At 37.3% G+C, this 13543-nt stretch overlaps 1 protein-coding gene across 7 annotated transcripts in view; it reads right to left on the minus strand.

Annotated features, from left to right (window-relative positions):
• Positions 1-13543, minus strand: part of LOC123608692 (synaptotagmin binding cytoplasmic RNA interacting protein) — a 31718-nt gene that overhangs the window by 8559 nt on the left and 9616 nt on the right. For all 7 annotated transcript variants that reach the window (XM_045498952.1, XM_045498951.1, XM_045498956.1 and 4 more), the window contains 4 exons: positions 6146-6281; positions 4979-5184; positions 2433-2582; positions 1994-2115 (listed from right to left, as the gene is read on the minus strand). In XM_045498952.1, the coding sequence (XP_045354908.1) occupies positions 1994-2115; positions 2433-2582; positions 4979-5184; positions 6146-6281 (614 nt within the window). The remainder of the gene's footprint in view (positions 1-1993; positions 2116-2432; positions 2583-4978; positions 5185-6145; positions 6282-13543) is intronic.

Here is a 13543-nt window from a genome sequence, read left to right on the forward strand (position 1 = left end):
TAAGCTTCTTTATGAGAATAATTTACTCTTGTGTTTATTTAGCATGTTATTTTATACTCAATTCATACAGGCCCAGCTTTTCCGTTTCAATGATACATAAAAAATGCTACTCTCATTAACTAGGTTCTCAGACCATTTTGTTGTGCCGTGCTAATTGTCTTAACTGACAAATCACCTTTTTTGTCACTAAATAACACAATGACAACAGCATGCAGTCATGCAGTGATTCTCAACTGAGATTTTTGTCCCTCAGGGGACATTTAATAACGGTCTACAGACATTTGTAGCTGTAACCTGGGTGGGGGAGGATTCTACTGAAATGTAGTGGGAGGAGGCCAGGGATGTTTGCTAACCATTCTAAAATGCACAGGACAGCCCCCCCATAACCAAGAATCACACAGTACAAAAGGTCAATAATCACAGAGAGATTGAGAAACCCTGGTATAATGGATAAGAGTGAAAACCACAGGGCCAGACTGCCTTGGTTCAAATTCAACTCCACTACTTACTAGCTGTGAGACTGACCTTGGGCAAGTTGACCTCTGTGCCTCAGTTTCCTCATCTCAAACTGGGGAATAGAGTACTCAACTCACAGGGACGCACTGAGGAGTAAGTAGGAATGTGTGCTGTAGTTTGTTAAATTAAAAAAAAAAAATCAGTGAATGACTGCAGCAAGTTAAAAGTGCAAGCATCACATGCAGTCATCCCTTTTGGCCTGTTCTCCTCAAATATTAACAGATACAGTGACATTCCCCACTTTCTATTTACTATCACCCTCCACCTACAAACTTATAACTGTTTTACTCACTTTTCTAACAATCTCCTACACTTACTTTCTGCCACTGAATGAATAAAACCATCAGTTAATTGTCTTCTGTAACAGGGAAAAGTTATTTTCACTGCAGAGTATACTCAAGGGGTTTGAGATATAGAGCATTTACTTCCCCCTCAAAACCTAACTTTCTATAATCTTTTTCCTTATACTACCATTAAGTCTATAAAGCACATCTCTTTAGTCCTAGAACAAGTATAGATCACTTGGATAATCACAGTACAAGACATCTTACATAATTCAGTCTGATCCCCTTTTAAAATAGAAGAAACTGAGGCTCAGAACTAGCCAACTTGCCTAACCACAACTGTCAAATGCAATAATTTGATTACTTCCCTGATTATGAAATAAGAGAAATAAATAGAACCACCCTGACCCTTCTTTTGCATCCCACATAGAGCACTGGGCAGAAAACTGGCCTGAGATACAGTTAAGTTCAGTGATTCTTGTTCTTGCATCAAATAGCAATTATCCATCTTCCTCTTCAGAAATTAATTACCAACTTCAAGTTTTTAAATTGTAAACTTCATTCTTACCCAGCTAAAAGTTTCATTCACTGTTAATGAGCAGATATCCTTTAACAGATACTCTAGAAAGATCCAATTTATGCAATACATTACACTTAGTTGTTTTTTTTACCTCAATACTATGTTATTTGATTAACTATACTCTTATTTCATTTTTCAAAACCCATATATGAAATCTCTGAGGTGGCAACAGGCACTATGTATTGGTAAAAAATCCTCTTTCAGATATAGAGGAAGCAGAGTTTATCATAATTGGGAGATTTAATATTTTCTACCTCTGAGGGAAAAAACTCTCCATCCTTTAACCAAATATATGAACGCTTGTGGACAGCTAATATTTAAAACATATAATTCAGGAGCACATTCTGTAAAACATAGCAGGAAATACCCTAGACTGATTTTCATTTATTACACAGAACTCTAGTTATTTAGAATTATGATTATTTTCACAAGTATGACCAATAGCAACAGCTCAATACACATTTCTTGAAATTCTGGGCATTTCTCAGTGGCTCAAAGCTTTCAAGTATTCTTTCAGAAATAAAGGCATGTTATGCAATTATTTAACAGGTTTGAGCAATACTTGTTTTTCATTAATCTACCAACATTTTAAATTTAGACAATTTTCACTTACATTTGATTCTTTGCTGCTTGCCTCTGAGCTTTTCTTTCTTTCCTTTTCTGATCTGGTGGCTTAGCAAAAACAATTTCAATATTTTCTCCCTCCAAATCTTTGCCATTCATTTCTTCCATAGCCTTAAAAAATGAGGTACTGATCAACAGAGAGGACTTTAACAACAATTTTAATTCATTTGAAGTCAAAAAATCATTTCATTAATGTTGGAAGGATGAGATCCAATAGGACTGTTAGATTTTTATCTAAAGATCCAGCTCTTCAACTAATTAACTTTTTGACTTAGTTTAGTGAGTTATACAATTTGCTAAGGCCAATAAAGGTTAACTGGAGTAGATTACATGACCTCTGAGTGTCCTTCAACTTTTTAGAATACTCTTGATACTAGAATGACTAAAAATCATTAGTTTAATTTAGATGCCTACAATAGTTCTTTTACCTTGACAGCACCATCTCGCTCATCAAAATGAATGAAGGCATAATCTTTTAGTTTCTTCACTCGTTCCAGTTTCCCAAACTGACTAAATGCTTTTTCTAAAATCTCTTCTGTTACAGTATTGGCAAGGTTACGTACAAACAGCACTTTTACCTGAAAATTAAGAAAAAAACAGAAATTCTCTGTGTATTTCCAAAGGGTTCAATTTCCAGGATGCCACCACCCCACCCACCATACATAGTTTTAGTCATTACCCATTAGACAAATATCAGAAATATAATATGACTAAGTTTTCAACTCATTTGAGTAAATACCGAGGAATGACTGCTGGATCTGATGAGTGAAAAACCTGAACAGACACCTCATCAAAGATACAAGCATATGGGGCGCCTGGGTGGCTCAGTCGGTTAAGCGTCCGACTTCAGCTCAGGTCACGATCTCACGATCTCGCGATCTGTGAGTTCGAGCCCTGCGTTGGGCTCTGGGCTGATGGCTCAGAGCCTGGAGCCTGCTTCCCATTCTGTGTCTCCCTCTCTCTCTGCTCCTCCCCCATTCATGCTCTGTCTCTCTGTCTCAAAAATAAATAAACGTTAAAAAAAAAAATTTTTTTTTAAAAAGATACAAGCATACGAAGAGATGCTCAACCTGATGTCCTTAGAGAACTGCATTTAAAAACAACAATGAGGGGCACCTGGCTGGTTCAGTCGGTGGAACACGCAATTCTTGATCTCGGGGTTTTAAGTTCAAAGCCCCACACTGGGTGTAGAGAGTAGTTTTTAAAAATCTCTTTAAAAACATAAATAAAAACAAAAACAATGAAATGCCACCACATACCTATTAGAATGGCCAAAACCCAACACTAACACCACCCAATGCTGGTAAGGATATGGAACAGAAACACTGCTAGTGGAAATGCAAAATGGTACAGCCACAGTGGAGAACAGTTCAGTATTTTTATAAAACTAAACATACTTTACCATACAATCTGATGATTGCACTTTTCGGTATTTACCCAAATGGGTTGAAAACATGTCCACATAAAAACCTGCATATGGTTGTTTACAGCAGCTTTATTCGTAACTGTCAAAATTTGGAACGAAAATGTTCTTCAGTAGGTGAATGGATAAATTGCAGTACCTCCAGACAATGGATTATTATTCGGTGTTAAAAAGAAATGAGCCATCAAGCCATGAAAAGACATGGAGGAATCTTAAGTGCATGTAACCAAGTACAAGAAGATAATCTTAAAGAGCTACATATTGTATGATTCCAACCATAGGACATTTGGGAAAAGGCAAAACTATGGAGACAATAAAAAATCAATAGTTGTCAGGGGTTAGAGGGAATGGTGGGGATGGTAGGGATGGGGGAATCAGGGCAGATACCTAGGGTAGTAAAACTATTCTGTATGATGCTATAATGAATGTATATCATACATTTGTCAAACCCATAGAACGTACAATAGAATAAATCCTAACATGAACTATGGACTTGAGAGTATATAAGAACTCTGTTAAGTTTTTCAAAATAAAGCAAACAATGCTTAACAGTTTTTATTAAATTAGTAATTACTTTGTAATCAATGTAATAAAAGATGGAGGTGGTCATTTCCTACTAATGTGAATTCCATGCCTTGAGATAGTTGTTGAACACTTAACACAGGTGGTCAAAACTAATTAGAATCTGCTTCTGAAAGGTGGGTAAAGAAGGGAGGGAGCATTCAAAATACTGACAAATTCTTTCAATCCAGGAATCGCCTCAAAGTAGTTATAAAAGTTGACCCTGTTAGGAAACATCATTTCCTCCTAAAATACCTGAAATAACACCTGAATTTAAAAATCCAATAAGAACTTAATAGGCCAATGGAAAAAATAATATGAAGTATTTTCTGTCCTCAAGACTACTTATCCTTTAGTAATATTCACAGTTCTGGCATTCACACTACTTTCTTGATTTAAGTGAATGAGCTGTATTTGCTAGCCTATCACCATTAAGAGGGTTTCTTAAATGACAAAGAGTAGAATAACTTAACTAGAACCGCACTAGTGAGTAAAGTGTTGACTCAAGAGATGTTTGTTCTCATAGGATGTCTCAACTGACTGCTGAAGCAGGATACCTAATAATAGCTAAACCTTGTAACTGCAGCAGCTCTGCTGAGGCCAATACAGTTCACTATTTTTAGGAGTAGGACTTTTAACACAAAAACCATGAAAGCTAATGGCGCCATTCTCAAAAATGCAAAAATTGCTCTTAGAATACACACAAAACTGATGGTGAATTACTTCCACAGCATGTAGGCTAACTACTCATCATCATGAGAATGACAGCTACACAATTATGATCGAGTGTCCACAAATAAATTTTTATATTTACTCTCTATGCACTTGGTTTTATTTCTGATGTGTGGCCTTAATAAAGAACACTTCTCTCATTTTCAAAAACGTGGTTTTGTGAAAAGTATACAATTCATTTTATAAGTTTCTTACTTCTCTAAAGCCTCCCGAATCCCTTTTACCACCAACCCATCAAAAAAAACTGACTGTCATTACCTTTGCCATCACTTCAGGATCAGGATCTTCTATAGGATCAGCCCATTCAACAGTTCCAACATTTCCCCAGACCTTGACTTTACCACTCATTAACCTACGCCTTGCCTGGGCAGCTGTTTTGTGATCTTCATATTCAAGGAAGCAAAAGCCTCTGTTTTTTTTCTTGTCATCTGGTTGGTGGTATAAAATGACGTCTGTGAGACCCTCTGAAAATAAGCAACCATTCCAGAAAAATTAGGTAAAATAAGAAAAAAGAAGATCAAAGGATTTTTCTAATACTTGAATATAAAAATGAAAAATAATCTCTTTGAAGAGGACTCTCAAAAACATTGGTCTAGATAACTGACTTAATACACACACCTTCCAAGTGTTCTCAACACAAAAATCCCCATGAAAAAAAATGTATTCTTTTTAATTAGACCCAAGGACTATTCTTCCATTAAATGACAAGGGGCATAAAATTTTTACATAACAATTATAAAAATGGCAGTGTAAGTCAGATATGGTTAGACACTTTTCTCATTACGTAAATAAACATTAAAATTCCTTTTGATGGCACTTTCCTGGCCTCAGATATCAGTAACTATTTCAAATGAGATATTAGTATCACGTAAGATTTTGAATGTTCCTGGAGACTGGTAACAGTCTGATAATCTGCTAAATATTCTAGGCAGACAAAACAATAAAATAATAAAAGCAGCTTGATTTGGTCACTATTCTAAAAAATGCTTTAGATTTCAAAGAAATTACACCATTCTGACATTGATTATATAATCTCTTGCTTATAAAAATACTTACCATTCCAATAATTTAGAAAATCTAATCATTACGGAAACAATCCCACTAAGAATGTCAAGCTAGCACCTAAAAATGCATAAAACACACAGATTCCAAAACGAGATGCACAGATTCTGCAGATAGTTCAAATCTCAACTGCATTCCTTACGAACTACACAGCATTCAGCAAGTTATTTCCCAAAACCCTCAGTACCTGTTTTCCTTATCTTACTTACAAAATACTTACAGAATGGAGCTACCTATCTCCCACAGTTGGGAGTAAGAATGCCAGTCAATAAATGTAGTGTTTGTAACAGTGCTTGACATGCAGAAGTATGCAATTACCTTCAGTATTAGAAGTGCATCTCCTTCCACATAAATCCAACTTACCTGTTACTTTGCTAAATTCTTCAAGAATCTGTTCCTTGGTTTTACTCTTAGGAATAGAGCCCACAAAAAGCCTATTGTTGGCCACTGAGATGCAGACACCAATGTGTTTTCCAGAACGAATTTCATGATTATTATACTGAAAAGGGAAGAAGTGTACCATATTTTTAAAATACTTACAAAATATTTTATTATAAATGATTATAAACATAGATGCAACTTTTTAGGCAAATTTCAATGCTATGTTTATCAAGTATTTTTATCCTTTAAAAATATAGTTAGCATACGTAAGAGGAAATTGTAATCTGCGACAGATATGAAGATTACACTGACAAAACACTTAAAAAGTTTATGAATTAAATTAATGCAAAAATGTGTTAAATCCTTGAAACTTAGGAAACTTGGTAAGTCAGGAATCAGGTCTATGAGCAGCTTAACTTCAAAACTGCTGATTCCACAATACTTTAATTTCTACTTAAATTCATCCTGGCAACCAGTTATCCTCATGCAAGAGAAATGGGATTCAAATACCAACAAGCTTTCTGCCTTTCTGTTAACCAGCATCAAATCTATTTTTTTCCATCTCCCTTTCACTCTTGTAAGAAGTTGCAATAAGGGATTTTCGGCTTCAAATATAAGTCTAAAAGGAGAGAACCTTCTTTTCCTGAATCCAACCCTACTTTTTTCCCCATTTCATTTTCAACAAACCTACAATAAGGTTGAAAAAAAATAAGTGGACTGATTAGGGTGCACATATAGAAGCAACTATAAAACTACAGTAAAAAGTCAAGTCTTCATGTAACCCATACCCCATAGAAGGATGAGATATTATACAGGCAAAACCCAATCTGTCAAAGTCACAAATCTACTAATCAGTATGATTTACAAACCGAAGTTCAAAAATATTCAAGTTATCAGGGAAAGTGAATTATTTATATTACACAGTTAAAACTACCTCAAAATTTCATGTTAGCAATAATGGTAGCAGCAGTTACAATTTGATTAATCCCCCATACCTGGCCTCAAAATCTGTTTTGAGTATGTGCAAGTGGAGCTATAAACACTAAAGAATCAACATAAATTTCCATACAATTTATAGGCCAGCCTTATAGCCAAAGTGAAACCATTCCTCTCCCATTTTGAAAGTAAGCTTTATACCCCATGTGGGGCTTAAACTCACAACCCTGAGATCTAGTTGCATGCTCCATTGACTGAGCCAGCCAGGCACCTCTTCTCTTCCATTCTTGCATTAAAGGTACATCAGGTGCAAGACAAGAAAGCATACAGTAAGTCAGAAAATCAATTCCTCCCTGTCCCTTTCTCCATCTCCAGATACTCAAAATCTAACATGAAATTCAAATGTCCTTCCTCCAGTTCAAAACGGCTTTGTACTTTCTACCTCACTGATTCAATTCGTGCTATGAAAGTCTCTGGTCATCATGATCCCAGGATTATTTATATTCTCTACACTTATGCCAGAGACTTTAAAAAAAAAAAAAAAAAAAAGGAAAGAGGACAAGGGTGCACAGCTGGCTCTGTCAGTGGAGCATGCAACTCATGATCTCACAGTCATAAGTTCGAGCCCCACAACTGGGCATGGAGCCTACTTACAATACAAACAAAAAAAGAGATGACAGTTTTTGCCTATTGAAAACAAACTCAATGACTCCCCATCACCACTAGATAAAGTTCAAATACTTGGACATCACATAAGTTTATCCTAAAATTCCTAGTATGTCCCCCTTCTCTCCACAACACTAAAATCTTAGCTACTTACACCTGAGTTCTCAAACAGCTTTTAGACTGCTAAGCCTCTGAATAAATAAAATGCTTTCTCTGAAACTTCCATCATCCAAACTCCAGATTTGAGCTCACTGTGCAATACCTACATCCTAAAAAACAGGTCAACAAAACACCCTTCTACGCTTAACACAAACCAACAGTTCTAAAAGGAGTGATTTTGCTCCCCAGGGAGACATTTCTGGTTGTCAACTAGGGATGTGGGCTTACTGCTGGTTATTTAGTGGGTACGAAGGCCAGAGATGATACTAAATATCCTACAATTCAGAGGATAGCCCAGTAAAACAGAATTATCAGATCTAAAATATCAACAGTACTGAGGCTGAAAAAGCCTGCCACAACTTTTTCCCCCATGGCATTTATATTAAGACCAAAAACCTCTTAAAACTAGAAATATATAGATTACCTGCAAACAGTAGTGCTATGGCTGAATCCATCATTGTATGGGATTATGAACAAGTAGACTACAATACCTTATAACAAATAAATTAACCTAAGAAACACAAATTACTTTTAAGACACGTGCATTCCCTAGATTTTTATAATCTAGCATCAGAACACAACCTTAATGACAAATCAATGGCTTTCAATTTGATCTAATCTGTAACCCCAGGAGGTGACAAAAACTAAGATATCAGAAAAATAGAAAAAAATACATAATATTCAAAGGTGAAAATAAGAGTTATTCTGAAGATGACAGAACTTGGCATAGTTTTCCTTCTGTTTTTCATTTTCCAAAAGTTCTAAGAGCTAGACCTGTTTACTATAAGGAAACATCTAAATCGAAGTTTTAAAAAACTTAGAAAAAAAAAAGTTGTGGGGCACCTGGGTGGCTCAGCTGGTTACACATCTGACTCGATTTCAGCTCAGGTCATGATCTTACAGTTATGAGATCTGCACTTGGGTGTGTGTAGCTTGCTTAAGATTCTCTCTTCCTCTGCCCCTCCCCTGCTTGCACGCATTGTCTCCCTCTCTCAAAAAACTTGTTAAAAAAAAATAGAATTCTTAGTCATAACACGTCCATCAACATTTAACAATTCTGCTTCAGAGTAGTAATGACTGTTTCTGTTATTATTTACAGAAGAAAAGCTTCTTCACTTCTAATTCATCATCACTTGCCCTGCTAATAAGGTTTACCAATCCTGGATAGGTAGAAGGTTATTTAGGATGACTGTGGTCTCTAAACAGTATAAGCGACATGAAGATTTATTGGGACTTCTAAACTAAACTATAATGCTTCATCCACATTTTTTTTAATTAAAAAAAGATAAAACAATTAGAGCTAACACACAGAGAGTAAACTGGCTCTTCAATTAAAATAAATCATTAGAGGGGCAAAGGAGACCCTCTGGGCATATTGTCCAAAAAAGCAAAAGTACCCAGAGGGGCGCATGGCTGGCTCAGTAAGGCATAGCATCCAACTCTTTTTTTTTTTTTTTTTTTAATTTTTTTTTCAACGTTTATTTATTTTTTTTGGGACAGAGAGAGACAGAGCATGAACGGGGGAGGGGCAGAGAGAGAGGGAGACACAGAATCAGAAACAGGCTCCAGGCTCTGAGTCATCAGCCCAGAGCCCGACGCGGGACTCGAACTCACGGACCGCGAGATCGTGACCTGGCTGAAGTCGGACACTTAACCGACTGCGCCACCCAGGCGCCCCATCAACTCTTGATCTCAGGGTCAGGGGCTTACGCCCACATCTGGTGTAGAGACTACTTAAGAGAGGGGGGAAAAGTACACAGTACCCAGAAATAAGCATTTCTTGAAGCAGTGCCCTATTAAACGTGCATTTTTATGTGCATCTGAATTATTTAACGGTTCTCACTCTTTAATAATTTTAAGACCAACCTATCACCATAAATTCACAAACGTTGCACCCCAGCAGGTGGGTAACAGTGAGATGAGTGGCAGAAGGGCATGATGAAACTGTTCTGAACCTTAACACAGATTCTAATGTAATGCTGATAAATCGTAACCCTCAACAGGTAATACATCAGAACACTATCACAGTATCAAAATTAACAACAACAAAAAAAACGTGATGCCTTCCAACAAGGAAGTTGGGCGGTGATGTGAAGATATTTAAAAAATCTAGCTTTCAGGGACACTTGGGTGGCTCAGTTGGTTAAGGGTCCGAATTGGGCTCAGGTCATGATCTCACAGTTCGTGAGTTCGAGCCCCAAATTGGGCTGTCAGCCAAGATCAGCCAAGATCTGATATCAGTCAGATCCTCTGTCTCCCTCTCTCTGCCCCTCCCCAGCTCTGGCACGTGCTCCGTCTCTCTCAAAAATAAACATTAAGGTCGCTGGAGTGGCTCAGTCAGTTGGTTAAGCGTCCCAACTCTTGGGTTTAGGCTCAGGTCAGGATTTCACTGTTTCTAAGTCTGGGCCCTCCAACAGGCTGTGTGCTGACAGCATGGAGCCTGCTTGGGATTCTCTGTCTCCCTCTCTCTGCCTCTCCCCTGCTTGCTCTCTCTCTCAAAATAAATAAACTTTAAAATATATAAATAAGATAAACATTTTTAAAGAATCTATCTTTCAGATTCAGTATCATAGTGAGGTGACCAAATAAAACAAAGATGAACTTTGAACATGAATCAATACAGTTTCACTCTTTCAGAACACCAAAACTGGAGTTGTACAGTACAGAACATTCCCACCATCTAGGCTTAAAATCTCAAGTCACTTTTTCCTGCCGTCGTAGCCTGTCAGTCACCAAATGCCCCCAAATTTAGCAATCTCAGATTTGGAATCTAACTCACAAGTGGTTTTTCAGCCCTAACTCTTCCCACAGCAGCAAAGCCACTACCTCCTCAGCCTACTTTATTCTTAAACATTTCTTAAGTAGAAAATACTGAAGCCAAAATCTACTTCCCTAAAAATTCTACGATAACTATAGATTTTCTTCCCCAGATGACAGCAGTTCATATACTCCACACAATGCTCAGGATTTAGCTGTTCTCTAAACCTGGCTAATCATTCCTTCTCTGATACTGGCAAACTAATGTGCCTCCCAAGAGTGTCACCAAATAGTGATATCCATAACATAATACTGTAGACACAAACTGAGATTGAGGAATCTATAATAAATTGGAGACTATTGCTAATCTTCCACTTCTAAACATTTTTCTGTAACACAACAGTCCATGATTACCTGAGCTTATTTGGCAACCACACCACACTGCTTACTTACACTACAGCTTACTTGTGAAATCAGTTGTATATAGAACTTGACGTTTGTCCTGACTCAATTCCATCTTGCTGGTGTTAACTATCTGTTTCAGGCTATCACGATCTTTTAAGATTCTGATTTTTGTCATCCAGGGCATTTATCACTCACTACATGAAGACTCAAGTCACCAGACATATGATAGCAGTCCAGCTATGCCCTGATTTATAAACCATTGATAAAAATTAGAATGGAACATATAGCTTACCATCGCCTATTATTTCTCCTTTCAAAATCTCTAGCCTTTCTCCTTTCTATATAGCTGCCACTTTCCTGGTCTTTGTTCTCTTCATCCAAACATTCTTCATTATTCTGTTTTTTATACCATGCTACCCACATTAACACTCGAAAGTTTAATGGCAGCATGGAAACTTAGCCCCATAGTCATGACTACTACCTTCTGGCACTGACTTTACACTATACTAGTTTCATCTCCCATTTCCTTCAACAATACACTGCTTCAACCAGATTACCTATTTCCTTTCACTGTCCTGCTCAAACTTCTTTATCACAAAGCCTTCCAAAATAACCCCAACACAATCTATGCCTTCATCCCTGTTAGCATCTGAAAAAGGCATTTGCATGCCTCTGAACGATGCATCTGTGTCCTATAAAATCATGAACTTAATCAAACTACCATGTAGGTCCAAAGTCTTCATGTTAAACACACTATTTGCTAAAGTGCTACAAAGTATGTCGTGGACCTATCTTGTCAACTGCATTCATCAAAATGGTTTTATACATGCTACACCAGTGTACACCAACCACTTCAGTGAATAAAACCCATCAGTGCCTATCAAAACCATAACTGTTTTAGTTTTGTTTTTTTTACATTTATTTTTGAGAGACAGAGCACAAGTGGGGGAGGGGCAGAGACAGAAGGAGATGCAGAATCTGAAGCAGGCTCCAGGCTCTAAGTTGTCAGCACAGAGCCCGACGCGGGGCTCAAACTCATGAACTGTGAGATCATGACCTGAGCCAAAGTCGGAAGCTTAACCGACTGAGCCACCCACGCGCCCCAAAACCATAACTTTTAATATGCAAATAGAGATCAACTATTCCAGTATTTGTAATATAGGCACTATTAGCATTTTCAGCAGGGTATTTATTTCTATTATCTAGGACTGCAATGGACACTAAAATGCCAGTGGCCCTGAGCTCCAATTCGAGCAGCACACCACAGAAATACATATACACACTTGCCTGCCCTTCTTCCCGGTCTTCGGGACAACAAACACTACACATTTGGGTATTTCCAAATATCCCCCTGGGGGTGAGGGGGAAAGCATTACCCCCTATAAATGTACATTAATTCAAAGTTGACACTGAATACATAATTACAAACGGAAATCAGAAAACCTTTAAATACTAATATGGGACTATAGCTAATATGGGAAATATAAGTTCTTGGGTCATAAATAATAGATTAGATGACACTAGTCAGCCAGTCAGGTTATTTATCTAGCACCTACTGTATTATTACATAGTGGCACTGTTGTAAATGTCAGGGATACAGGAAAAAAGAGCTTGTATGCTGGAGGAGAGAGATAAGCAAATACTTTACAAAGCCAAGAAATAATTTTAAGTACATCTGAGCATTTTATTTTATTGTGTTCATGATACAGTCACAGAGCAACTGGGTGGTAAGCTGCTCAAAGTCAGGAAAGGCCTTCTAGGAAGACCTGATCTATAAGAAGGCAGTAGCCATGGTAGCTGGGGGAGTATTCAAAAGCGGAAGAGCAGAAGGTGGCCTTGAGATGGAAATGGTCACAGCTTATGTGGGAGGCAAAGTATGGACGGAGGAGTAATAAAGAAAAAAAGAAATGTAAGCAGAACCTTGTTTGGAAGCCATTATTAAAGTTTTCAGCATGAGAATGTTGTGATCTAACCTATGCTGTTGAATGGTAAGACTGTAAAGGGGCAATGGAAAGCAGTGACTAGATAGAAGCACTCTTTGAATGGTACTTTAGACTAATGTGGTAGCAATGTAGATAGATGCCAAAAATATTCTGGCAGCAGAAACAGAACTTATTTCCTGTGCTCTTTTTTAACACTACCTAAGTGACTACATAATTAAAGAATTAGGCTACCTGATGACATAATTTATATTGCTGGCTTTAAACTGTTAGGTCTGGTCAACGATAAGAACTCAAACTAAACAAACCTGGTATCGAACTAAAGCTATTTGGCCTCCTATAAGTCACCCAGGCTATTTACTCTTCTACAGAATGAAGATAATTCCAGTTGCTTTAAAAAATAGGTAGTATTTAAAGGTAATAATGTAACACCCTAGCACAGCTCCTGTGTCTTAACAAGCACTCAACAGGTAACTATTATTCACCTTTCACAACCTTAGCTCCTGCTTCCCTGGCA

This window comes from Leopardus geoffroyi, chromosome B2 (assembly GCF_018350155.1).
Source record: "Leopardus geoffroyi isolate Oge1 chromosome B2, O.geoffroyi_Oge1_pat1.0, whole genome shotgun sequence".
In the NCBI taxonomy this organism is placed as follows: Eukaryota; Metazoa; Chordata; class Mammalia; order Carnivora; family Felidae; genus Leopardus; species Leopardus geoffroyi.